The sequence below is a fragment of the Oryctolagus cuniculus genome, chromosome 18 (genome assembly GCF_051225735.1).
Source record: "Oryctolagus cuniculus isolate XC-2025 breed Fujian yellow rabbit chromosome 18, ASM5122573v1, whole genome shotgun sequence".
Lineage (NCBI taxonomy): Eukaryota > Metazoa > Chordata > Mammalia > Lagomorpha > Leporidae > Oryctolagus > Oryctolagus cuniculus.
Window position 1 is genome coordinate 23761265 of NC_142884.1, and position 27739 is coordinate 23789003.

Sequence of the window (27739 nt, forward strand, 5' to 3'; positions counted from 1 at the left end):
AGTAAAGTAAAAGTCAAATGTTCACTTAAGTAAATGAATGTGTTTATTTAAATACTTACACAAACACGACCCAGGAGCCATGGCTGCACTTGCCCAAAGGCAGCTACTTCCCTTAAGATATTGCACAACAGAAAATATTTAAATCCTCATTCTTAAAGTTAGATTTCAATGCTATATTTTTTACCTATGTAAGTTGTACTATGTCAACAGTGAATCTTACTAGAGTCACAGTATCATCCAACGTATAGCAAGAGAAATCAGTAGGTAAGAATGTCATGTTTAAAAGCCAAATAGAGCTTTACACTTGAATCATTTACATCTTTACCTTATAAAATGCAAAACTACTTTTTTACCCAACACTTAAAATATACAATTATGTACTTTCTACTTTAAACAAAATGAAGAATGTTTTGAGTATCAAACAGTATATTATCTACCTTGTAGACAGCATCTTCACCTAACACTGCCACTGTGTTAGCAACTCTTGAATGACACCGAACTTTAGAAGAAAAGCCGTTCCTAAATTTTATATTTAACTAGACAAATTTGGCACTAGACTATCTGGAAATAGCATTCATATAATATAGAAATAACAGTAACATCTGTCATTTTAGGTTAATGATGACCAATTAAGCAGCTCATTGGAACAGCTTTTAGTAACCACTCATTTAGTCTATTGTTAGAGTCCTTTGACCTACCTTCAGTCAGGGGTCATTTGAGTTCTAGGTTGAGGAATGATTATTACCCAAACCTGGAAAGTGTGGCAAACAGTGCTAACACAGGTAACCCCAATCCAACTGACAGGGACCACGAGTCTTAACTGTAACCATAAAAAACAGTCAATCTCAACACTAGCCTATTTACAAGACATAATAAATAACTTGCAGCAATATAATGTTCGTCAAATAAGTTTGTTTTCCACAAATTTCTAGAGGTTTCTTGTTACCTTCCTTCATAAAAACACGTCAAATGCAAGTTTACACAGAAAAATGAGATTCGAGAACATTCTGACATTTTCCGTCATGGCACTGATTTGAAGGCCGCGTCGGCGCTGGAGACGCTTCGGGTCTGCCGCCTGCTTTCCCTGTGTTAGTAGAGAAAGCTGTCGGAGTTGAGGAGGCTGAAGGGAGCGGGGAGCTTCTTTTTGCCTTGAGGCCTGGCGACCCCAACAGACGGGAGGCACAGGGTGCTGGCTGACTTCTGTCTGTTCTTGTTGGTGCCCCAACTCAAAAAGGAAAGCTTCTTTGAGATTTTCTTGGTTTTGTCAGTTTTATCATCATCCTCTATGGCTAAGCAGATCATGGAGTAAGTCTTCTGCATTCCCACGGAGTATGTGGCACATTTACTATGCTGCATGTAGAAAAGAGAGAAAGGGCAATGGATGACTCCAGGCTACCCAATACATCATCGCAGAGTCTGAGGCTCATGTTCTACGCTTACAGGACCTCTTATAAATTAGGTGGAGCTAATTCTGGAACTCAAGTGGTTGCTACTTATATTTTAGGACTTCAAAAAATTTGTGTAAAATGGGATTAAATGCTGTGGCATAGTAGCTGCACTGGTTCAAGCTCTGGCTGTTTCACTTCCTGTCCTGCTCCCTGCTGATGCGCCTGGGAAAGCAGCAGAGGATGGCCCAAGTACTAGGGCCCCTGCACCTATGTGGGTGATCAAGAGGCCCAGCCCCAGCCTCTGCAGCCATTTGGGGAGGGAACCAGTGGATGGAAGCACACTTGCGCTGTGTAACTGACTTTCAAATCTTTAAAAAAAAAAATGGGATTAAAAGATGTTTGTTTTGGTGCAAAACATTTTGAAACCTAAGTAGAATGGGCCTTTAAAAATGCCCTGAAAGATGTGTCCTAGGAAAAAACTATGTATGGCTCCAAAACTTTTTACACCAAAACTTTTAATTCCATTTCCCACGAATGCTGTGAAGTATGTCCGTACATAGTAATGAAAACACAGTGGACAGCAGTGCCCTGCCCACAGTTGCTTCCAGGCCGTTCCAGTAACAATTGTGTTACTTCTAGAGATAATAGGTATATACAAGAACATAAGTATATAAGAGCATTTCTCTTCCTCTTTTATAAAGATTGATTGATTGATTGATTTGAAAGGCAGAGTGGCAGAGAGAGAAAGAGATCTTCCATTTGCTGGATTCACTCCCCAAATGGCAGCAACAGAAAATGCAGGCCCAGGCTGAGGCCAGGTACCAAGAGCTTCACCCAGGTCTTCCACATGGGTGGCACTGGCCCAAACACTTGGGCCATCTTCCAGTGCTTTTCCCAGGCCATTAGCGGAGCTGGATCAGAAGTGGAGCAGCCAGGATAGGAACTGGTGCTCATATGGGATGCCAGCATCGCAGGCAGTGGCTTTAGGTGCTACACCACAACGCCAGCCCCAAGTTCATTCTCTTTAAAGATGATACAGAGCCATGGTGCAGATAGTAACTTTTCCCCCTTTTGTAAAAATAGTTGTGACAAAATGCATGAAACGTGGCATGTTAGCTATTTTCAGTGCACAGTTCAGCAGCATTTAAGCACATGCACACTGATGTGCAAACACTAGCACCATCTATAGAACTTTCTCATCTTCCCCAGCTGGAAGGCCCCCACTCAATATTCTCTGCAAACTCAGAAAGAATTATGGACATGGGGCTCAAATGGGAAATCTGAGGAAACCTGAGTTTTAAACACTTCTTTGTGAAGTTGTAATTTGCTTCTAATATTGGCCTAACACTGAGATTGTTTCCTTCACCAAATGTTTATTAAGCAGGAAGATCAGGCAGTTTCTAGAACATACATAGGATATATCCCAAGTGGTGGGCTACATCGTTCCCAAATACATCTCCGGAGGAGGAATTGAAGCTACATGACAATAAAGGAGGGGTGATCCATCGTGATGCCCCTTAGAGTTTGGTTCCTCTGCATGAAGACGACCCTCCCTTTCCTGCAAAACTGACCCTTAACCCCACCTGGTTTTCCAGGGCACACACACGATCACTGAAACCAAGAATAAACCATCCTGGAGGGAGATCTGAGCAGGTATACTGTTCCAGCCTTAACCTGCTCAGTGTTGTGTATCATTAGAACCACTCCTTTGAAAACACCCTCAATTCCCTGCCATATTCTGCTGGCAAGATGTCAACTCCTGTTAAACCCTGCCCTGTGCCTCCCCTGCCCCACACCTGTGTGCAAACAGCAGCTCACTGCTCCGGGATATTTATGGCTTCCCTTCCAATTCTAACCCTGACTTCGAACCTCTTACCAGGCACCCCACTACCTGGCACTCCTGCGTCTCCCTTGTAAGTGTTTCCTCTCTGCCCAGCTGCTGACCTTGGACTCTCACTTCTCAAGCTGCCCACATTCCCTCCTCAGTCCTGGCCTCCTGCTTCATCACATCCGCCCCCAAGACCAAGCCCTCCTGCGTGCCTGATTCTACTTCCTCTCCCCACCCAGCTCCTGCATTCCCGCCTCAAAGACCTTCCCAGCAGCACACAGCTTGCTGCGGTCCCTACGCAGGCACTATGCACACAGGCCACCCCACCTCCTATGAAAACCCTGCCTGCCTTCATCCTCCTCTGCCTCCCAGGACCCTCGTGGTCCTCCCGAAGCCTCTGCTCCCCTTCATGAATCTTCCCTTCTTTCCCTCCCTTCACTTCTGCTCTCAACACCCATCCAGTCCTCGTATCTTCTTGGGGCACCTCTCTGGAATTCTGAGGGCTTCAGGGAGCCAGGCCCAGACTACGGCACTAATCCAGCTCTTAAAACTCCATGGATAAGGAAATCAAGGCCCTGGGATGGTATGAACCTGAAGGTCACACACGGCTTGTTAATGGCAGCCAGGGCCCAATTCCAGGAGTTTGCAAAATGTGAGCCGTGGATGGGTACCAGGGGTTGCACCGAAGTCAAGACAGGGGGGGCAGCAGGTCAAGCATTCAGCCAGGGCACGGGGCTGCGCTTGCTCTCACGACTCAACTATGCCTGAAGAAAAGCCTCCAGCAGCTAAAACAGCCCTCAATCATCACGATTGCAATCCCCTGGGTGAAAAGGGTAACCACAACAATCATGATGATAACGTTTCACACGAATCCAAACGTATTCCGTGCCAGGCGCAGGCATAAGGGTTTTTTTTTTGTTTTTTTTTTTTTTTTGACAGGCAGAGTGGACAGTGAGAGAGAGAGACAGAGAGAAAGGTCTTCCTTTTTTTTTTTTTTTTTTTTTTTTTGCCGTTGGTTCACCCTCCAATGGCCGCTGCGGCCGGCACATCGCGCTGATCCAAAGCCAGGAGCCAGGTGCTTCTCCTGGTCTCCCATGGGGTGCAGGGCCCAAGCACTTGGGCCCTCCACCACTGCACTCCCGGGCCACAGCAGAGAGCTGGCCTGGAAGAGGGGCAACCGGGACAGAATCCGGCGCCCCAACCAGGACTAGAACCCGGTGTGCCGGCGCCACTAGGTGGAGGATTAGCCTAGTGAGCCGCGGCGCCGGCCAGAAGGGCTTTTCATAAACAGCTCCGTGCGCCCTGGTGACAACCCTGGGAGACAGGTATGGTTGTCCCCATTGCCCTGAACAGAGCTGCCCAACACTTGCCCAGGGTCACACCACATGGAAAGCCAGGGTTCAAATCCAGGCAGTGCGAGCGTAGACTCCTCGGCTGCCTCCATGCTCCATGCTAGCCTGGTTCCAGGACAGACAGCTGCGGATCTCTGCAGGCCAGAGGCTGCTCTGTGAAGGGAGCCTGCCCCTGGCTGTGCCCTGTGCAGAGCCCATCAGGCCACACAGCAGCTCTTCTATTTAACCTCCAAACAAACTTTTCCCTTTCTGGTTGGGACCACGAATCACTAGTCTGGACACTCCATTAATTATGATCCTTTCTCCCAAGATGCTCTGCACGTTCCTCAGCCTCTGTATCTTCTTTTTTTTAAAAAAAGTTGAGATATAGGGGACTAATGTTGTGGCAAAGTAGGTTAAGCCAACTCCTGCAATGACAGTATCCCATATGGGTGCTGGTTCTAGTCCCAGCTGCTTCTGTTCCAAACCAGCTCCCAGCTAATGTGCCTGGGAAAGCAGTAGAAGATATCCAAAGTGTTTGGGCACTTGCCACCCACTTGGGAGACTCAGAAGATGATCCTGGCTCCTGGTTTTGATCTGGCCCAACCCCAGCCATTGAGGTCATCTGGGGAGTGAACCAGCAGACAGAACAACTCCCTCTCCCTGTAACTCTGCCCTTAAAATAAACAAACAGGGGCCAGCACTGTGGCATAGTGGGTAAAGTCACTGCCTGCAATGACGGCATCCCATATGGGCGCCAGTTCAAGATCTGACTGCTCCACTTCCAGTCCAGCTCTCTGCTAGGACCTGAGAAAGCAGTAGAAGATGGTCCAAGTCCTTGGGACCCTGCACCCATGTGGGAGACCTGGAAGAAGCTCCTGGCTCCTGGCTTCAGATCGACATAGCTCCGGCTGCTGCAGCCAATTGGGGAGTGAACCAGCGGGTGGAAGACCTCTGTGTCTGCCTCTCCTTCATCACTATGTAACTCTGACTTTCAAATAAATAAATAAATCTTTTAAAATAAACAAACACACACAGGCCGGCGCTGTGGCGCGGCAGGTTAACGTCCTGGCCTGAAGCGCTGGCATCCCATATGGGCACTGGTTCGAGTCCCAGCTGTTCCTCTTCCAATCCAAGTCTCTGCTGTGGCCTGGGAAAGCAGTGAAAGATGGCCCAAGTCCTTGGGCCCCTGCACCTGCGTGGGAGACCTGGAGGAAGCTCCTGGCTCCTGGATCTGGATCTGCGCAGCTCCAGCTGTTGCAGCCAATTGGGGAGTAAACCATCAGATGGAAGACCTTTCTCTTTCTCTCTCTTTCTGTAATTGTACCTCTCAAATAAATAAAATCTTTAAAAAAATTAAAACAAATATTTTTTAAAATTGAGATATATAATTCATATATCATAAAATAACCACGTTCTACAATTCAATTTGCTAAGTTGTACAACCCTGACCACTACTTAATTCCAAAGCACTTCCCTTCAGCTATTCCCCACACCCTATTCCCCGGGCCCCAGCCCTTGGCAATCGCCCATCTGCTATCTGTCTCTGTGGATTTGCCTATTCTGGGCCTTGTCTATGCATGGAATCGAATCCTGCAACCCATTCACTCCCCAGCCCTCTCCAACCTGCTCTCTGGTGCTACCTCTACCTGCAAAGTGTCCTTCTGTCCCGCTGCCAGCTATGGCCTCCCTCCTCCTCCACCCGGTCACCGGATACAACACGCGGGACCACTCTTGCTGCAGAAGGGTCTCCATTTCAGCAGCGTAGCTGACCTCTCTGAAGCCCTCCTCTTCCAGCTGAGAGTGCCTCAGCGTTCAGTACTGAGCCCTCAGCCCCTAGTAGGAGATTCCATTTGGTTTCCCAGCTTTAAACATCATCTCTACGCTGATGACTCTCAAATATGTATTTCTACCACTCAACTCTTCCCTGAACGCCCCACAGCCAACTTTACATTGACGTCTGGGGTGGCTGATGGCACCTGAAATACCAAAGCTCTCTCTCCTTCACCTTCTTCCCCCTTTGGTCTGCACCCTCACATCCCCCCTCCCATTATGAACAAATGCCACCACCCACGCAGGGGTTCAGGCCAAGTACTGGGGCAGCCTCTCCCTGTTTACCACCCTTTTGCGTGAGGCATTCATAAATCCCCACCATGAATCCCTCCCAATACGTCTCAGGTGCATCCAGCTCTCTCTGCCACTCCTACTCTAATCCATCAAAAGCACTGGCCTGGACAACCTCATAGCCAGCCTCCACACAGCCGACCCCTGCTTCCTTTTTTTTTTTTTTCTTTTTTAAAGGTTTATTTATTTATTTGAAAGGCAGAGTTACAGAGAGGCAGAGGCAGAGGCAGAGAGAGAGAGGTATCTTTCACCCTCTTCACTCCCCAAATGGCCGCAATGACCAGGACTGGGCCAGGCTGAAGCCAGCAGCTACTTGCAGGTCTCCTGGCAGGGCCCTAAGTACTCAGGCCATCTTCTATGGCTTTCCCAGGCCATAGCAGAGAGCTGGATTGGAAGTGGAGCAGCCAGGATTTGAACAGGCACCCATATGGGATGCTGACAGTACAGCTGATGGCTTTACCGGCTATGCCACAGTGTCAGCCCCAGTTCTTATACAGTTCAACGGCCTCCAAGCCCAGCACTGGCAGCGACACCCTGCCTCCCTCTCACCTCCCTTCCTGCTGCCCTCCCTGGAAGCCCTCCTTGCCGCCTCTCCAGCGGAAGCTTACTCCTGCCCCAAGGCCTCTCAGTGCCACTGTCCAGGATGCACTCCTGGGCCCTCTTCAGTAGGCTCCTTCCTCCTCACCATTCCGACCCAGGCATCCTACTACATCACTTTTTCCTTCCTTAATGCACCCATCGAAATCACAACCATGGAGCTGGTACTGTGGCACAGTGGGCTAAGCTTCTGCCTGTGGTGCTGGCATTCCATATGGGCACTGGTTTGAGTCCTGGCTGTTCTACTGCCCATCCAGCTCTCTGCCATGGCCTGGAAAACCAGTAGAAGATGGCCCAAGTCCTTGGGCCCCTGCACTTGTGTGGGAGACCCAGGGGAAGCAGTTGACTCCTGGCTTTGGACTGGCCCAGCTCCGGCTGTTGCAACCAGTTGGGGAGTGAACCAGTGGATGGAAAACCTTTCTGTCCCTCTCTCTTTCTGTAACCCTACCTCTCAAATAAATAAATAAATCTTAATTAAAAAAATCACAACCATTTATTTGTTTATTTAGTGTCTACTTCATGGGGGCAGGGACTTCGACTGTCTAGTCTAGGCTGGAACTCCAAAACCTAAGGGTGTCTGGCACACAGCTGGTACTTGGTCAACATTTGCCGAATGAATAATAGGGCAGTGCCTAGGGTACGGCACACAGATGTTTAAGGGAGGCAAAGTGCGGAAGTGAACCTACGGCAAGACTCTGCCCACTTTGGAAGAATTAGGGGATCTAATTGTGCACATGAACTTGCAGAGGGTTCAAACACCTGCCAAGACGACCTCACAAGAAACAGTTCCGGGGTAACGAGAGGGATTTTCACACCCCGTCTTTCATGCTCCTATAGGATTTGAACTTTTTTTTTTTAAATCAGGAGTATTACTTTGGTAATTAAACAGAATTTAGCCAGAAAGATAACTCAATGAATTACTTTGTCTGTAATCTTCGCTCAAGGTGAGCACATCCCAGTGACCACAGAGCTTAGAGGAGGTCGGGCGTGTGCCCCAGGTTACACAGCTGGAGGCAGAGGGCCTGGCAAAGCCCTCGGCGGATAAACTCACAGTGATGTCACCCCACGCCACCTTCTGTCACCACTCACCATGGACGATGTGGAGTCCAGGAGGCTCACGACCTTCATCTCAACCTCTTCCTCACCAAAGCTCTTCAGCAGTTTCATAACCTCGCTCACCGTCAGCCACTTACAATCCACGACTTGAATAGACACAATATAGTCTCCTTCCTTGGCTCCTGCCAGCTACAAAAAAATAACAACAATTTAAAAAAATGTTCGTTGATTTTTCATCTTTCTATATATGAAAAGCAGAGCAACAGAGAGAGATCCTCCATGCACTGGTTCACTCCGTCAAACAGCTGTGACAGCTGGGGCTGGGCCAGGCCAAAGCCAGGAGCTCCATCTGGCTCTGCCGAGTGGGTGGCAGAACTGTACTTGAGCCAGCACCTGCTGCCTCCCAGGCACATTAGCAGGAAGCTGGATGGGAAGCAGAAGCAGAGGTGGGACTCAATCCCAGGCACTCTGATAGAGAAGATGGGCAGCCCAAGTGGTGGCTTAAACAGCTGTGTCACAACGCTCGCTCCAAAAGTACTACTGAAATAAAGCTCAGTGTTTTGTTCATTCAAATCCCCTGAATCAGTTCCCAAACTCATGAACAAAGTAGATGTTTGCATAAATTTGCTTCGAGAAAGGAAAACTTAACCCTTTATTCTCTGGGCACAGTATTCATGAGTCTTTTTGCATAAAGCCAGGCCTGTAACACAGGCGAACCCTAAAATCACTCACTCACATACATACATATGCTTGGGCTGCTTTCTATGCATTTTCCCAGCCCAGCTCTGTCATGCTGCCCATCAACAGGCGTGGCTCCCAACCTAGCAAGTTGACCACTTACCGCGGCAGAGCAGTGGGGATCCAGGAAGTGGACCTGAACCGGGGCGTTCCCTCTCAAGGTGAACCCCAGGTCCCCTTCTTCTGCAGCAAAGCGAATGGTTCGAGGAGGCGTCCACCTCTTGTTGGCTGAAAACACAGACAGGGGGCCCTGTGGAAGACAGCATCATCAGGTGTAGGGCTTGGAGGCGAATCAGACAGGTGAAGGCTAAGGGACTTCCGCTTAGTGTCCCTGAAGATGCCCCCAGCCTTGTTCAGAGACATCACAATGACAGCATCTGGGGTAGTACATACTCAGTAGCCACACAGGAACATCAATTGCCACAATATAATCCATATACATAAACAGCTTTCAATGTGTGTTATGGCCTGAATGTCTGTGTTGCTTCCAAAATTCCTTTGTTGAAATCTAATCACCAAGGATTACTAGGTGTGGGGCAGAGGGGGGTTCTTCTGAGAGGTGATGAGGTTTCGCCCTCATGAATGGGATAGGTGCCTTTAGAAAAGAGGCTTGGGGGCTGGCGCTGTGGCACAGCAGGTAAAGCCACTGCCTGCAGTGCCAGCATCCCAAAGGGGTGCCAGTTCGAATCCTAGCTGCTCCACTTCCGATCCAGCTCTCTGCTATGGCCTGGGAAAACATTAGAGGATGGCCCAAGTCCTTGGGCCCCTGATACCCACATAGGAGACCAGGAGGAAGCTCCTGGCTCCTGATTTCAGATTGGTGCAGTTCCAGCCGTTACGGCCATCTGGGGAATGAACCAGCAGATGAAGACCCCTCCCTCCCTCTATCTCTGCCTCTGCCTCTCTGTAACTCTTTCAAATAAATAAATAAATCTTAAAAAAAGAAGGAAAAGAGGCTCACAGGAGCTGATTTGCCTCTTCTACCAAATGAGGTCACGGCTAGAAGGCATCGTCTGTGAGCCACAAAGCGGGCCCTCACCAAACACCAAACCTGCCAATGCCTCAATCCCGGCCTTCCCAGCCTCTGGAACGCTGAGCAGCTTCTGTTGTTTACAAGCCATCCTGATGACAGTATTTTGCAACAGCAGCCCAGATGGGCTAAAACAGCATATTTGCAAAAATTTAAGAGCTTTCCCCTTAGGCCGTTCACAAAATAAGCGTGCAACATACCAGCTTTTGAAAGAAGTCTGTTACTGTCAACTTGGAGAACTGGGGCAATATCATTTCAACCTCTTGCTCGGTTTTAGCTGCAAAAGATTACAAGTGAAAGGATAAATGTTTCTGTGATTGACAGTGAGCCTTGAAAACTCAGGTCTACAGTCATCCCTCTGCCAGGAGGAGGAAGCAGCACGTTCTGTATCCTTTGTCCTTCTCCTTGGTCCAGACCAGGGATAGGGAACGCCCAGCCCACAGGCAGCCTGCATAAGGCCCATGCAATCACTGGGCCAGGCCCTGCCAAGGCAATCATAGGCACGACTCTAAATTCAATACACCTACAGCAGGCTCATTTTTAAGTCGGTAATTTTGTGCGGCACGTGAATGATGTTGTAAATATCCAAATGGTCCCTCGCAGAACCAAGGTTCCCCACCCTCAGTCTAGATACATCTAGAACAGAGGATGGGCGCTGCTCAACTCCTGGCTGGGGTGGACTCTACCTTCCACCTGGGCACCGACTACAAGCCATCGTCCTGGGGCTCGGACATGGGCGTGCCGATCAGACACCCTCTCCACGTGTGAGAGAGGCTTCTGATATTCAGCGGATTTCCTTTGGCCCTCATAAACCCCCTGTAAGGCAATCTGTGTTCTGGGCGTGGCTATTATGGAAGTTCTCCGTCTCTCGATGCACAGGCCTGGGGTGTAACACGCTTCCCACGTGCAGTAGTCACATGTGATGTGAGGGATACACAGTGAGAAGTGGGTTTGCCAAGTTACATGCAGCGACAGCTTTCTGTCCCCCACAGCACCTCCCTGGCAGGCTCAGGCCCACCCTAACCACAAGGCCATCCATGTCTAACAAAGGTAGCCAGCACCAGCAGACTACACGAGAACAGCAGTACAGAAAGGAAACCTTGGAGAGGATGAGTGGCACCATCAAGGCAGATCATAGCCCTCGACCTACAAGACGACCCTGTGGTTTCTTTTATTATTTTCTTTAAGGTTTATTTATTTATTTGAGAGGCAGAGTTACAGAGAGAGAGAGACACAGAGAGAAAGGTCTTCCATCCACTGGTTCACTCCCCAAATGGTTGCAATGATTGGAGCCAAGCCAATCTGAAGCCAGGAGCCAGGAGCTTCTTCCAGGTCTCACACATGGGTGCAGGGGCCCAAGGACTTGAGCCATCTTCTACTGCTTCCCCAGCCCATAGCAGAGAGCTAGATGGAAGAGGAACAGCTGGGACTCGAACTGGCACCCATATGGGATGCTAGCACTGCAGACGGTGGCTTCTTAGAAACCATTTGATGCAGGCTGGGCCCAGACAGGCTCCTCATCTCCCACTGGGGCTGTGTGTGCCCCGTCCTCTGTGGGGTTGATGTCTCTGCACCAGGCATTTGGTGCAAATGAATGCCATTCCTGCTCACACCTGCCGGTTTGGTTCCCTGTGGCAGGAAGGTTGATCCCTCTAAGCCTTCATTTCCTTCCCTTTAACATGAGGTCAATGCCAGTACCTTCCTCAGCACTGGGAGATTCTGTAAACAGATGGTGCTAACTGTGGCACCTGGCAGATCCCAAATGCTGGGCTAACATTGTTAAAATCGAGTCTAGGATTCTAGCTTGAACAGGGCTGTCTCTAAAGAGCTGTTCCCTGAAAATCAGGATGCAACTCCAGAGATGGAAGCAAAGGCGTAGGAAGGAGGTGAGAGGAGGTTTTGCCCACCATTCCTGGCTCAGAACCTCCCCTCCAAGGTGGGCCACAGAACCAAGGGTCTCCTTTCCCCAAAGCTGGTCACAGAAACTGTAATCTTGCTCCACCTTTTTGTTTGGTGGGTGCTGGCCATAAAGATGCTCTGACCCAGCTTTGCCATTAGAAAGTCATTAAGATCTTCCTTGTTCTTCCAGAAGGTTCTACCCTATACCTGGCAGGAGGAAATGCTAGCACTGTGAGGCCAAGAGGAGTCTGGAGCGATAGGCCCTGCAGCATTAGCCCACACCCCTTCTGTCCAACCACATTCCCACACGGTTGTCCACGCTTCACTCATGCTTGTGTGACGAAGTCTTCATGAAAATCCCCCAGGAAACAGTTCAGAGAGTTTCTGCAGAGCTGAACACAGGGAGCTTACTGGAGGGGGGTGCAACTGCAGCGGGCCTGGAAGCTGCACACGCTTCCCCCACCCTGTGCCCTACGTGTCTCTTCCTCTCTGTGACCCCGGACTACTGTCCCAGGAGTGTGTTTCCTCGGGTCCTGGGAGCTGCTCCCGCAAATCAATCAAACTCAGAGAGGGCATCACAGGAACCCCGATTCATAGCCCGTCAGTCACAAGCACAGGTAGAACACCCGGTGGCGTGGGGCAGGGTGTACCGCCTTGGCTGATGCTGTCTCCAGAACTGAATCAGACTCCAGGACAGCCAGCTGGTGCCCGCAGCAGACTCGTGTTGAAAGGCATCTGTGCCGTGAGCGCCCAGCATGAGAAACAGAGTTAGGTTGTTTTTTCAATCTGTATCCTCAGGGGCTCTGGACAAAGGGGGTTCCCTCAACCAGGCGGCCCTCTGTCCTCCAGCTGATTTCCAGAAAGACCCTAATCATGCCTCGCTGCAAAGCTACCTACGGGGGAGGCCCTGCAGTGACCCCCACCTCCCCGAGGGCAGCAAACACTGCCGAGTTCACCGCTGTACTCCCGAGCACATGAGACCTGGGAGAGGCTTAGAGGAGGTGCTGACCTAAGAGGGAGAAAAGGAGGATAGGAGCAAACCCAGGAGAGGGAATTGGAACACATTCAGCTTTCAAACTAGGGAGCCAAAGGTCAATTCCAATTTCCCAGAAGGCAATGGGACATGTGGGAGCTGGGGAACTTAGACAAGGACATCAAGGGGTCTCCTGACTAGAATGACCCAAAAGTTCCGGAGATCCTATGGAGAGGGGTTTGGAAAAAGTATACCAGAGAGAGCAGGCCCCTAGAAAATGCTGGGGGGCTGGGTGGCACTGACCAAGAAGAAGAGTCGGGGGCCGGCGCTGTGCTGTAGCAGGCTACGCTTCCGCCTGCAGTGTCGGCATCCCATATGGGCGCCGGTTCGAGTCTGGGCTGCTCCTCTTCCAATCCAGCTCTATGCTATGGCCTAGGAAAGCAGTGGAAGATGGCCCAAGTGCTTGGGCCCCTGCACCTATATGGGAAACCCGGAAGAAGCTCCTGGCTCCTGGCTTCGGATTGGCTCAGCTCCAATCACTGCAACCATTTGGGGAGTGAACCAGCAGATGGAAGACCTCTGTGTGTCTGTAACTGCCTCGCAAATAAATTTACTTAAAAAAAAAAAAAAAAAAAAGAGTGAGAGCACTCAGGCTGGGGGGAGGGGCTGGAGGATGGGACCAGGAAGGCAGGTGTCCTGACGCCAAGGGAGGAGAGTCGAGGGGCAGGAGGGGAGGCAGGTGATGCACTGGGTCGGTGAGGACGAACACCCTGGATTTGGGAATTGGAAGAGAAAACTCCAGGGCAGGCGCAGCACCCAGGTCCCATTAAGGCCCTCCAGGACCCAGCGCACAGCAAGGGCTCACCCAGCTCTGCAAATACAGACTGCGTGCAGCTGAGCGCCCAGCCTCTACACCCCACACAGACAGCCGGCCGGGGTCACTCACACAGAACGTCAGGAGCGTCGATCAGGGTCAGGATGTCGTCGTCCTCTTGGTGCTGGGCGTACTTGAGCCGGGAGCGCTGGTGTGCCGCAGACAGCACCTGCTGCAGCACCTCGATGTTGCGCAGCTTCCTGCACAGGCTGGCCTCCCGCACCGACTCCTCGTGGAGGGCGATGGCTCTGCGCAGGTGGGACTTTCCTGCAGGCGGAAAACCACCGCCCATGCGACAGGTGAATGCTTCAGGAAGAGCGAGAGGGCCCAGGGGTCAGCCCAAGGAGAGGGAATTCTCCTTTCTAAAGGACCAGCCTGGAATATGCCTACTAGTGTCTACTAACATTCACCCAACAACGCTCTACTGTGTGTTCCAGGCGCTACAGATAAACCAAAAACTGCCCCCTCATTCACGGGCTGTACACACTAGGGGCTGACGAGCAGATAATGAACCAGCCAAGCCATGCATCACAGACGGTATGGAGATGAGGTTACAAGGAAGCAGGGCAGGCAGGTGGGGCATGAGAAGACTGGCTATGGGAGCTGTCCCTCCGTGGTGGGGCCAGCAAGGAAGGCTTTTCTGACCAGCTGGCCTCTGAGCAGCCATGCGGGTAGGTGACAGAAGAATATTCCTGAAAAGAGGAGCAGCAAGGGCAGGTGGCCTGGAGCGGGAGCAGCCTTGGGTGTCCCAGGACAAGCAGGAGTTGAGGGATGTGGCTGGAAGGACAGAGGTGTAGGGAATGAGGTCAGGGGCCAGGTCACCTGTGAGTTTACAAGTTCAGGATAATGACTCTGGCTCTTCCTCTGGGTGAGAAGGGAGCCCGTGAGGGTGGGAGCAGGAGTGATGTGATCTGACTCCTGTGAGCAGACTCCGAAGGAGCAGAGAGAGGCAGGGAGAGCAGCTACGAGCAGGGCAAGCTGCATGGTCACTCCTTCCTCAACTGTAGAACGGGGACCAGAGGGCTGTGCAGGGCTCAGGTGAGTCGGAGTGTGCATGGGCACGACGTGTGTGGGACTAGGTGTATGTCTTCTAGGTAGAGCCAATGGGGTTAAGAAAGACAAGTATGCAGAATCCAGGGTTTCCAGCCGGCACCCCGAGGTGGGTGGAGCTGCCATGACCGACATGGGGAAGGCACGTGCCTATGCATGGATGTGGGTGGGTGGGTAGAGGGGCTGGAGGAAGTTGGGTTTGCACAAGGAAGGAGCTATGCATGCTGAGACGTGGTGGGGACCACACCAGGACAAGTCATCACCAGCCCTCAGGTGTTCCATGTGATGAAGTGGAGGCATAAGAAACGGGCAACAAGCCCTCCCGCATCAGGGTGGCAAAGCCCATCCGTGGAGCACCTGAGTGCTGGAGTCCTCCAAGCCCTGGCTGCAAGGTGGGAGGCCTGAGACTCTCAGAATCCAGGGAACACAGCTCCGGAAGCCCTGCTCTTCCGAGCTCTCCCCCTGGAGACCGGTCCGGGGCTGTCCACAAGCAGGGCTAGCTGACACAGCTAGTGGGACATAGCTCTGGAGCAGGGCCCACACATACCCAGCTGCTGGCGCTGCTGGTCGTTTTTCAGCGTGGCCAAGGGCGTGAGTCCCTCTGGCATGTGGTGGTACAGCTGGGACAGGCACTTCTCCTGGTGGTCCTCATCCGCGCCAGGCTTCACTAAGACAAGAGCCACAGGTTAAATCCCCTCCCGTGGCTGTGGCCGTGGCCTCTGAAGATGGCGCCGGAGACCCACTTAAGAGATTTCTCTTTCACCCGCATCTCTGAGTTTGTCTCATTTTTCACCACACATTCAGGATAACCTGTTTGCCTTCTGCCCCTGGACATAGCTCATCAATCCAGGTCCCAGCCCCTGCTCACTCAGGGCCAGACACACTCCAGGGGTGCAGGATGTGGCCCCAAGCCCCACGCACTACCTCCTCCAAGTCCCCCACTGCTCAGAACCTCTCAGCATAGCCCTAGCTCCGTCACTGCCCAGCCTGAGGGCCTCTCGTGGCCTCCACAATTTCAAGGATAGCCCCTCTCTGCAGCTTTCCTGGTGCGTAGCCCCCTCTGCAACCTCACCAAGCCATTACCCAATGGCTTCAGCTCTGTTGTCACGCTTGGACCCCATGCCTGCTCTTAGCTCTTCTTCCCCACCGTGCTGAGCTGGAAGTCCAGGCCAAATGCCACTGCCTCTGAGACACCATCCATGACCACACAGTGGGGGCCCAACTGCTTCCTTTGTGTCTCTACAGCAATCACCAAGCACTACACTCCCATTTGTTTGCACTGGAGGATACTTCAAAAAGCTCAAGGCAAACTGGAATTCACGATCCTATCTTGGAGCAAAAAAAAATCTGGAATCCATGCACAGTGTTCTTCATCATATGCATTTCCACAAGCTTTTTGAACACCTTTATTTATCTTGCCTGGAAGATGCTACAGTCCCAGGAACTGTGGCTCTCACTTTCAGAAAGCCAACATAAGGCACTCTTCAGCTTTGCACGCTGGTTCTTTCCTGCGAGGCAGGTCTTCCTCTTATCCCCATTTTGCAGATGCGGGAAGTGAGGCACGGAGCAGCTACACAACCGGTCCAAGGTCACACAGCTTCAAATGCAAGCAGTGTGGCTCCAGAGTCTTAATTACTCTGTGGCTGCTGTGATTAGCACTAATTATACCCCAAATCTCACCCGATCCCTAGACGAGGGCCCGTACAAGTGCAAAGACCAGAGAGGCACTTATCCCAGGGATCAACATTGTAACCAGATGCCAAAAAACTTAGCAATATTTTAATGCAACTTAAAATATATATCAAAATAAATGCCAAAAAAAAAAAACCCTGTGATGAATAAACATCAAAATTACTTCTTGCCTCGGGCTCCAATAGGGCTCAGCACAGATATGTAAGATTCCTGTCTTTATTTAAAATTTTGACCATCACAGATTCTATGCATTAGCTTTGATTCATGTAAAATATTACCTTAAAATGCTGCTGGCTTTGATTCCTGAGTTTTTTGCACCCCTTTAGGTTCTAGAATCCAGGTGAAAAGTCACCTGTTTGGTCCCCGGCAGAATTAACACCACCTCCGCCCCTGTGAGCTCTCAGCTCACCCTGGCCTGTGGGATAGCTGCCTGGGTCAGCGTGTGCTCCCAGCTGTGAGCATTGCCAGGGCAAGCAGGCCACTCCCACTCAGCCTAGGATCTTCCCGCAACAGGCAGACCACAACCCAACCAAGCCCCAGCACCCCCAGTCCCCAAGTCTTACGCTGGTGGTCCATGAGCAGGGTGGCAGTAAAGTAGTGGGCCAGTGCCCCATAGTGGTGGGCCTTCACCCGCGCCACGCTGGCCCAGGAGTAGGGGACGTTCTCTTTCACGGGCGCCTGGCTCATGGCCGCGTGCAGCTGCTGGTACACCTCTCCCACCTGAAACAGAAAGGACGCTGGGGACGGCGAGCCCGGTGCAGGGGCCCTCACACACCCAACTGCAGGACCGGGGCCCTTTCTCCCAGGCGGCAGCCTCTGCCTGAGGCCACTCCACAACCTGGGAGCGCTTCTAAGAGACTCCTCGTGCTGTCAGGTGTCAGAGTTAGCAGAGGGCTCAGGCAACTGGCATCAGACTGGTTTTAGGCTAAGCTGCCGATGGAAGCAACGATCCATATGGCAAACTCCGACACTTGCCAAGAAAACGCAGGCCAGCGGCCCCGGCTGGGGCGAACTGTGGCCAGGGAAGCCCCTGCTGCTACTAGGGCACCTGCACCAACACATCCCACTGGCCTCCAGAAACCGCAGATCCAGGGAGTCCTCACCTTGGCTGCTTCCTGAGCCACCTTCACCAGTGCAAAGAACTCGTTGCGGATGCCGGGAAGGCTGGTTTTCTCAAACACGCACTCCTGGGCCTGCGCAAGCATCATTTTGAGCAGCACGCTGAGCATGGCAGGGCTCATGTCATAACTCGGGGTATGCGTAAACGTCTCTTTCAGGTAGTTTAAAACCCCTAAAATTGCAAACAGTGTACTTATTAGGTTGGTGATCATTATGTCACTGTGCTGCTATAGAGAGCATGACAGACACAAAGACGTACAACTGGTGTCCTGGGCTGTCTCAAAGGCCAGTCCGCTCCTACGGAAACCCTAAGAACTGCAAGCAGGGACAGCAGACGGCTGCTCAGAGCGGCCTTATCCACAACAGCCAAAGGGTGGGAAGAAAACCCAATGTCCACCGACTGATGGATGGATGGTCTAGCACACAATGGAGTATTTTTCTGTCTGAAAAAGGAAGGAAAGCCTGACACACTAAGACACGAATGAAGACATCATGCTCAGTGGAACAGGACGATCATAAAAGGACACATGTATGATTCCACTGCAATGACATACCTGGAATAGCAAATTCACAGAGACAAAGTACACTAGAGGTACCAGGAGCTGGGGGAAGGTGAAAATGGGGTTATTGTTGAAGGAGAACAGAGTTCCTATGATGAGAAGTTCTGAAGACAGACGGTAGTGCTGGTTGCATAACCACAGGAAAATGCTTATGGCTACTGAAATGCATACTTAAAAAATGGGTAAAATGGTAATTTTATGTTAGATACATTTTACCACAATAATAATAAATTGGATTCTCTTGCAAAACATATCTGTAACAAGTAAGGAATCCAGCCTGCCTCCTGTCCCTGTCTCACCTGGGACAAGTCTGAGAAATTTCATCTAGGACCAGGCACTCATCCAACGGAGGGAAAAGTAGAAACCAGACAAAGACCAAGGGGCTCCCAGGAGGCTGTTCCCCAGGAGCCCAGGAAAGACCAATCCGGCCCCCTCCACTGGAAATGTGCAAGCCGTGGCCCTTGGCTGCCTTTCCTATGCTTTGGGAAATTCACTGCATCGACTGACAATCAGTCTGGAGCTGAAACAGAATCTGCCCCATGAATCCCATCCAGCTGGTTCCTCAGGTTTCGTGGCCCCACAGAAGGCCGTTCACTCCCCTCAGGGCTCCCTCAGCCTCTCCTCTCTTCTTAAGCTTCCCTGTCTGCAGCTTTGTACTCCTGGAGGCAGGTCACTAAGGGTGTGTGCTTGAGACTCCCCAGAAAGACAGACAAGTCCAGAAAAAGATTCACAGTGAAAGAAATGCCACATGGCTTCTTAGCACAGCATTTCAGCCTAAGGGACCACTGTTTCTTTAAAATCAAGAGGCAGAAAGAGGGAGAAAAAGAGAGCGTGAGACAGACAGCAGAAAGCCCTCATCAATTGGTTTACTCCCCAAATGCCCACAACTCTGGGCTAGGGCCAGAGCCAGGAGCCAGGGACACAATCCACATCCCCCATGAGGGTGGTGGGAACCCAGTGATTTGAGCCATCTCCACTGTTTCCCAGGGTCTGCCGTGGTTGGAAGCTGGAGCCAGGAATGGAAGCCAGGCACCTGGATATGGGGTGTGGGCATCCTAACTACTAGGCTAAACGGCCGCTCCAGAACCATCACTTAACACAAGACATTTTATGAAGTCCTTCACAGGCTTGCACAGCCAAGGGAGCATCCAGAAGGTTCTATGTGTGTGTGTGTGTGTGGGGGGTGATAATTCCACCCCAAAGCATAACAACAAAGAACAACACAGAAGGCCAGAGGCTGTGGGGTCCACCTGTGGGTCAGGCTACAGTCTGTACTGTGCTGCTGCTCTTGCCCCATGCCCTATGCTCTGAGTTTGTCCCTAGACAAGGCCTTGCCAGCAGAAAGCAACACTGTCCCTTTGGCCACACATGCAGGGTTGCCCACTCCACCAGGTCTGGCAATCCCTGTCCTCTATGGGTGGATGCTAAGCTGATTTTCTCTTCCTTCCTGCGTTTGCTTCCTACCAGAGGAAAGAAAAAACAAATGGCTGAGGTGGAGAAAGTATTTGGAAATCCCAGAAATAGACAACACCCTCCTGTTAGGCACCCTCCTGTCTACATCACTTGAAAGAACACGGAGCCGAGGCTGGTGAACTTGGCAGAATGAGCGTGACCTAAAGGCATGGACAGTAACATGTCCTGGTCAGGTGTATCCAGTAAAAAAGAGAAAGCTGGGGCCGGCATTGTGCCAGCAGCACCTGTGATGCCAGCAATCCAATATCGCAGCCATGATTCCAGTCCTGGCTGCTTCACCTGCTTCACCTCCGATCCAGCTCCCCACTCATGTGCCTGGGAAAACAGCAGAAGATGGCCCAAGTATTTGGGCCCCTGCTACCCATGTGGGAGACTGGGATGGAGTTCCAGGCTCCTGGTTTCTTCAGCCTGGCTCACCTCCAGTTATTATGACCATCTGGGAAGTGAACCAGCAAATGGAAGATGTTTTTCTCTCTGTCTCTCCCCAATTCTCTGACACTCTGCTTTTCAAATAAGTAAAGTAAACCTTAAAAAAAGAAAAAGGAACCAACACTGTGGTACAGCAGGTTAAGCCACCGTCTGCAGTGCCGGCATTCCATATTGGTACCTGTTCAAGTCCCTGCTGCTTTGCTTCCAATCTAGCTCCCTGCTAATGCACCTGGGAAAGCAATGGAGGATGGCCCAAATCCTTGGGACCCTGCACCCACATGGGAGACCCGGAAGAAACTCCTGGCTTCGGATCATCCCCACTCCAGCCATTGTGGCCACTTTGGGAGTGAACCAGCGGATGAAAGATCTCTCTAACTCTGCCTTTCAAATACATAAATCTTTAAAAAGAAGAAGAAGAGAAAAAAGCTGACATTTTCATTTTCACTATTTTGGAAGATTTACTCTGTTCTTCAGCACAGTGGACAATCCTGGGGCCACTCACCAAGAAAAGGCTATGACAGGACCAGGCTACGCCCACACAGCTTCAGCATGACTCGAGGCTGGGCGGGGGTGGGGGATACCACCCCAGTGCTGGAGACTGGGCTGGAGCTCTCAGCCTTCTGAGGACCCCTAGGGAGCACCCACACCCCCTCTTCAGCTGAGGCACGCTGTTGCCGCCTGGCGGGGCAGGGCTCTGTCCAGGGGCCCCTGCAGACACACACCTGCGGCTCTCTGGAAGGCGTCCACGGCGCTCTCCAGCCCGGCCTGCGTCTGCCGATTGCAGCGGGTCCCGATCTGGGTGTAGAGCGCCCCCACGTTGAACAGGATGCTGGCCTTCTCCAGCTGCAGGTTCTGCTGGCTGACGGGAACCCCGGTGAGGGAGTCGTACCTGTCCGCAAGACACGCGCCATGAGGACACTGATGACTTTTAGGCGTGAACACGGACAGAACTCATTTGCCGAATGAAGTCCAGAGATGCACATGCAATGAGGCTTTTACTCCCAAAGTGATGAGCACACAGAATGAACAGCTGCCCCACCCCACCCCCAGTCACACACGCAAATGATCACAACATCCTGCAGCAGGTGACTGGAGAAACACACCATGATACACCCAGACAACGCAGGACCACTCGGCACTAGGAAGGAATGAGCTGGCGATCCACGGAAAGACGTGGGAGAAACCAAACACACATGACTAAGTGAGAGAAGTCGTCTGAAAAGGCCACCTACTGTACGAATCCAACTATGTGGCATTCTGGAAAAGGCAAAACCATGGAGAGAGTGAAAAGATCAGTGGTTGCCATAGGGAGGGGGAAGGGAGGGAGGAACTGGCAGAGCCAGAGGACTCTAGGGCGGAGCTGCTACGTGTGAGACCACAACTCTGGATACGAATCCGCATACATTTGCCAAAAACCACAGAATGCATGCGGGTCCTTTAAAAATGGGATGAAAAGGTAAGTGTAGGGGCCAGCAATGTAGCGCAGGGGGCTAAGCCGCTGCCTGCAATGCCAACATCCCACATGGGAGCACCGGTTCGAGTCCCAGCTGCTCCACTTCCAATCCAGCTCCCTGCTAATGTGCCTGGGAAGGCAGATGAAGATGGCCCAAGTGCTCGGGCCCCTGCACCCACGTGGGAGACCCAGACTGAGTTCCTAGCTCCTGGTTGAGCCCTTGCTGTTGCAGCCCTTTGGGCAGTGAACCAGCAGGTGGAAGATCTCTCTCTCTCTCTCTCTCTCTCTCTCAGTGAACCAGCAGGTGGAAGATTCTCTCTAACTGCATTTCAAACACATAAATAAATCTTCCTAGGGTTACTTTGGCTTAAAGTCCATGCACAGTTCTTTCCCAACAGGCATATTCCAGGGCCTTCTCGAGTACCCCTAGTCCAGGGTAAGCCATGGACTGCAGGCAACCACAGCCTGGCAAGGCAAGTTTACCAACTGTAATGAACGGAGGGCCATGGCGGCGGGCGGGGGGCTGAATGCACATGGGGCCGGGGGATACGTGGGAACTTGACAGTCTCCACTCGATTTTTCTGTGAACCTAAGACTTCTCTTAAACAATAGTGTCTGCTAAATATACACACAAGACTTCTCCTAAATGAAACCTAAGCCAGTGCCAGCCCTTTGTAGTTCTGCCTGAAGTCACAGTTTTTAAGACCACATGTGAACCAGGAGCAGGCAGGGAGCTTCTTCCTACTTCCGGACAAAGAGAAAAGCCCCCCGTCAGCCCCCTCCCTGTCCTTCCCGCTCCTAAGAAGAGAGACACAGCTCTTCCAAGGCTACGAGACAACACTCATCCTGGCAATTCTCAGCTGTCGAGAGGAAGTCAGATGTCCAGCCTCCGCTGTTAAAATCTGGGCTAATTCTGCTCGCTGCCTGCACACTGGGACAAAACCCGATCCCCACCTGGCACTGAAACCTGCCTCCTTGTTCATTCCACCCAGAGCCCTGCCTGGTGTCTCCCCAGCGCCGGCACGATCAGGAAGGAACGCCGCCTCTCCCTGGCCCTCGTGCTGAGAAGCAAGGGGCCTCGCTCTGTTGGAGCCATAAACATGGATTTCCTGCCCCCATTCCGAACGCTGCTGCTACACCAGGTTATGTAGGAAAGAGGGTGCTGCCGTGCAGAAGGCACACTGGGCTGCACAGACCCCCCCCCCCCCAATGGCTGACGCGGGCAAGCACCCAGGCAGGCCTCAGGTACCTACCAGGTAAACAGAAGCCCCATCTGGCGGGTGGGCGGGAAGAACCGGCTCTCCACAAATCCCAGCTGGATGAAGTAGGTCATGAGCAGCTCCACCCCAGCCTCATCCCGGCTGGGGGTTCGACAAGCCTGGAAGAACCGCCGAGGGGGTGAGCAGAGGGGCACAGAGCAGCCGGCCCAGCCGTGCACCCACAAGCAGGCCTCTCTGGCTCTTTCTGTGGTATGTGCGCCATAAGCGCTGGGAGGGATGGAAAGAGCTTGGGATGAAGCCAGGATTCCTGGAACTTGGCCCTATACCTCCGGGTGAGCAGGTCTCTCCCGTTCTGTGGTTTTCTCCCACAGCAGGTGGAAGGAGTGAGTCTAACAGCCCCTCCCCCTCACCACCAACCATCCTCAGTGCTGTGAGAGCCCAAGTCTGCTGCCACGGGGGTACTCTGAAGATGGAGCAGGAGCAGCAGCCGCCCCTCCCGCCCCCTCTCCTACTGCACACAAGAACGTACCTGTCTCAGATCCATAAGGTCTGCGATCTCATCTTCATACAGATAGCTGTCTTCACTGTAGTGCTCCAGGATGAAATCCTTGGAGAAAATGAGACACGGTAAGATGTGATTCAGCCATAAGCAGGCAGGTAAGAGTTTTATGTATACCATGACCCTCTTTTTTAAAAAAAAAATTTTTTTTATTTGAAATGCAGTTAGAGAGAGACAGAGAGGGAGACACACACACACACACACACAGAGAGAGAGAGAGAGAGAGAGAGAGAGGTCTTTCATTCACTGGCTCACTCCCCAAAAGGCCACAACAGCTAGGGCTGGGCCAGGCTGAAGTCAGAAGAGCCTCCTCCAGAAATCTCCCATGTGGATGCAGGGGCCCAAGCACCTGGGCCATCCTCCACTGCTCTCCCAGGCATGTTATCGGGAGCTGGATTGGAAATCGAACAGCCAGGATTCGAACAGGTGCCCCTATGGGATGCTGCCACTGCAGGCGGCAGCTTAACCCACTATCCCACAATACCAGCTCCACCTGTGACCTTGTTTTAAAAAAGAAAAAATGCAGGATACAGAAAAACTCAGGAAAGACTGTGACTTTCAGAGTGGGAGGATTTGTTTTCTTAATATTTTGTCCATTTAGATTTACAAATATGGCATTTGTTGCCTTAGTGAAAAGGAAATTTATGCTACTTCCTATTTTAAAATATTGTTGCAACGGGAAACCTCAAATAACTCTGGCCAACATCACAGTCACTCGGGGGCTAAGACCTTTACATTTTGGGTTGTCCTCAGCACCCAGGCATAGGGTCTTTCTAGCAAAGGAAACTTGAGTCTGGGGACCACTGTAGGGACAATGCCACCTCAGCGTCTGTGATTGGAACTTTCGTGAGAGCAGCTCTGGGCATCCCCACAAATGCAACACCCCAGTAAAATCCCTAAGCCTTAACTGGGTCAGAACCACTCTGAGAGTTCATTGTATCATTCACCAACCAACCAGTGGGCACTGCACAGAGCTCCCTCCCCCACAGGGCTTCTATTCTCATCAGAACAGAGAACAGTAATAGGCATAACTGATAATTAAGTTACACGGTACATAGGCTGAGTAGCCCTTCCGCCAAATGCTTGGGGCCAGAAGTGTTCTAGCTTTCAGATTTTCTTTTCCAGGTTTTGGAATATCTGCATACATGCAATGAGATATGCTGGGGATGGGACCCAACTCTAAACACAAAATGCATTTGGTTTTATTTGCATCTTGCATGAGAGTACTTCAGAAAGCTCTCATAAGGGGTGGATGTTTGGCACAGAAGTTAAGACACCCTTGGGAAGCCTGAATTGGAGTGCCTGGGTTCAAGTCTCAGCCCCACTCCTGATTCCCACTTCTAATGCACACTTTGAGAGGCAGCACGTGACAGCTAGAGTAGCTGGACCCCTGCCATGTACATGGGACACCCAGATGGAGTTCTGGGCTCCTGGCTTTGGCCTGGCCCAGCCTTGGCTATTGTGGGCTAGATGGAATACCTCTCTGTGTCCACCCTTCTAATAAAAGGCAAAACATTTTTTTTAAGTTTGTGGAAAATGGAATGCAGATTATTTTGATGTTGAACACTGTAAAAGCCATGTATACAAGGGAAGATCAAAAATTCGTGGAAAATGCTAATTATAAAAAATTATGCATGGCTTTCAAAAAAATTTTACACCACAAGAAACTTTTAATTCTAGTTGCTTCATAAACTTTTCTTTTTAATGAGCTATATACTGCTTAGTTTATTTTCTTGTGATGTCCTTTAAAACATTTCCTTATTTTCATTTTATTTGAAAGGCAGAGAATCTGCGATTAAGCGCTTCCTTCCCCAAATGCCCACAACACTCCCAAGGCTGGGCCAGGCTGAAGCTAGGAGTCGGGAACTGAACCTGGGTCTCCCATGCGGGTGGCAGAGACCCAATTACTTGAGCCATCCCCTGCTTCCTCTTAGGGAGCACGGTATTAGGAAGCTGGAACTGGAACCGGAGCCAGACGGGCCCAGGTGCTCCAGTTCAGGATGTGGGCAGCCCAAATGTCTTACCCTCTGTGCCCAAAGCCCACCCCTCCACAAGCATTTGGCAAGGTCCTTGTACACACAAACTATATATAATATTTTAAATAATTTTGTGCATTAAAAAAAGTTCCAGGGTATGGAATTTTCCACCTGCGGCATCATATCCATGCTCAGCAAGTTAGAGCTTGCAGCACTTCAGGTGTTCAGGTTAAGGATCCTCAACCACTAAGGTGGCAGTATTGTAATAGTATAGCAGGCATCAAGAATGGCCCTTTTAGGAGCCAGCACTACAGCTTAGTGGCACTGGAATCCCATATGGGTGCTGGTTCATGTCCCAGTTGCTCCTCTTCTGATCTAGCTCTTTGCTATGGTCTGGGAAAACAGAAGATGGCCCAATTCCTTGGGTCCCTGCACCCGTGTGGGAGACACGGAAGAAGTTCCTGGCTCCTGGCTTCAGATTGGCTCAGGGCCAGCATTGCAGCCATGTGGGGAGTGAACCAGTGGATGGAAACCCCTCTCTCTGTCACTCCATCTGTAACTCTACCTCTCAAATAAATAAATAAATAAATAAAATCTTTACAAAAAAATAAAAAAAGTCTCTTTTTTTAGAATGGTTCTGTACTAGACAGTGGTTCAGTTATGTTTCCCCAAGTGCCTGCAAGCATCTTCACACGCTGTGCACAGTAAAGCGCCTTCTGCTTTGTAGAAACACACACACACACACACTCACAGACACTCACACAGACACAGATACACTCACCAACTCACACATACTCACACACAGCCTTGTTGACAAAAATCAAGTCTTTACTTAACGACTTTCATGTTTTTTTTTTTTTAAACCTAGCAGTGTATCAAACCTATGCCATAAAATAGTCTAGAACATGACCAACTTTTAATGGCTCTATAATCCTCCAATGTAATGAGTATACAGCTCATGCAATCAACAAATACACTGGACACACCTGTGAAAAGACCCGTGGTGGTTCCCAGGGTTTTATAACGTCAGACACCATCCCAATGACCACCCTTGGCGCACGCCTCTGACTAGCCCCTGGGGACAAGTCCCTAGACACTGTCTCGCTGGGTCCAGGGACGTGCACAAGTTCCTCATGGTCTTTGATCTGCTCATGTTTAACACAAGGCTTCCTTATGGTTTTATGATGCTGTTGCAGATTTCCTTGATGTCTCAGAGTGGTGATGTCTGGAATCAGCTCTTCCACTAACATAATGGCCATTTGTAACATCTGCAATGGCTTCTAAAGGCTACTGTGTTAATCAGTGATGCTAATTAAAGTGAGGATAGCCTGAAGGTCAGAGTCCACCTGGGCTCCACCCTCCCTGGCACCCCTGGGGGGGGGGGGCAGTGTGAAGGGGTGACCAGATGTCCTACCAACTTCTACTTCAAATGAAATTTGGCAAAAAATTCTCAAAAGGGGAGAAATTACACTTAAAATAAGAAATTAAGAGAAACTTTATGTATTTCATAGAAGAAAATTTTCTGAAAATTATAAATGTGTTCCTAGCTTTTGAAATTTATAGGATATGTGAAATCTACTTAGTAGTATAAAAAATAAGGCTATCTACCACCACTACTAGTATTTAGCATAATTCTGAATGATCTCTAGCTAGCAAATTAGAAAAAGAGCACAAACATCAGAATGGAACAAAATAACATTTTTTGACAAAATAAATATGCTTACAAAACCAAAGAAAGTCAATGGAAAAATTACTAAGCTCAAATAAAGTGGCCAAAAAGTTGATATATAAGTCAGTAGTAACAAAAGTCAATAATCAGAAAAATATAAGAGAAACAATCACTTTGACAATAGCCAACAGAAGTACAATATGCCTGGGATTATGAAAATTAACTAAGCAGACGTCTCTTCAGCTTTACTGAAGAATCTAAGTTATTTCATTCTTTCATTTACTCATTAAATCACTGTCAGAAAAGACAGGCATGGCCCTGTCCCCATGAAACTCGCCATTTAGGGGTGGCACTGTGGCGCAGTGGGCTAATCCTCTGCCTGCGGTGCTGGCAGCCCATATGGGTGCTGGATCGAGTCCCAGCTACTCCTCTTCTGATCCAGTTCTCTGCTGCAGCCTGGAAAAGCAGTAGAAAATGGCCCAAGTCCCACCTGCGTGGGAAACCCGGAAGAAGCTCCTGGGTCCTGGCTTTGGATTGGCTCAGCTCTGGCTATTGTGGCCATTTGGGAAGTGAACCAGCGGACGGAAGACCTTTCTGACTCTTCCTCTCTCTGTCTGTAGCTCTACCTCTCAAATAAATACATAAAATCTTAATAAAAAAAAAAACTCGCCATTTGTTGGCCTCCACAATTGGAAATGCAT

At 50.5% G+C, this 27739-nt stretch overlaps 1 protein-coding gene across 2 annotated transcripts in view; it reads right to left on the reverse strand.

Annotated features, from left to right (window-relative positions):
- Window positions 1–20: 20 nt before the first annotated feature.
- The window catches only part of RHPN2 (rhophilin Rho GTPase binding protein 2), a 63441-nt gene continuing 35722 nt past the window's right edge, over window positions 21–27739 (reverse strand). For both annotated transcript variants that reach the window (XM_008257269.5, XM_089319567.1), the window contains 11 exons: window positions 23364–23441; window positions 22868–22992; window positions 20884–21050; window positions 17684–17871; window positions 17144–17300; window positions 15436–15555; window positions 13911–14105; window positions 10293–10369; window positions 9166–9312; window positions 8358–8513; window positions 21–1350 (listed from right to left, as the gene is read on the reverse strand). In XM_008257269.5, coding sequence (XP_008255491.2) covers window positions 1090–1350; window positions 8358–8513; window positions 9166–9312; window positions 10293–10369; window positions 13911–14105; window positions 15436–15555; window positions 17144–17300; window positions 17684–17871; window positions 20884–21050; window positions 22868–22992; window positions 23364–23441 — 1671 coding nt within the window. In that variant the 3' untranslated portion in view covers window positions 21–1089. The remainder of the gene's footprint in view (window positions 1351–8357; window positions 8514–9165; window positions 9313–10292; window positions 10370–13910; window positions 14106–15435; window positions 15556–17143; window positions 17301–17683; window positions 17872–20883; window positions 21051–22867; window positions 22993–23363; window positions 23442–27739) is intronic.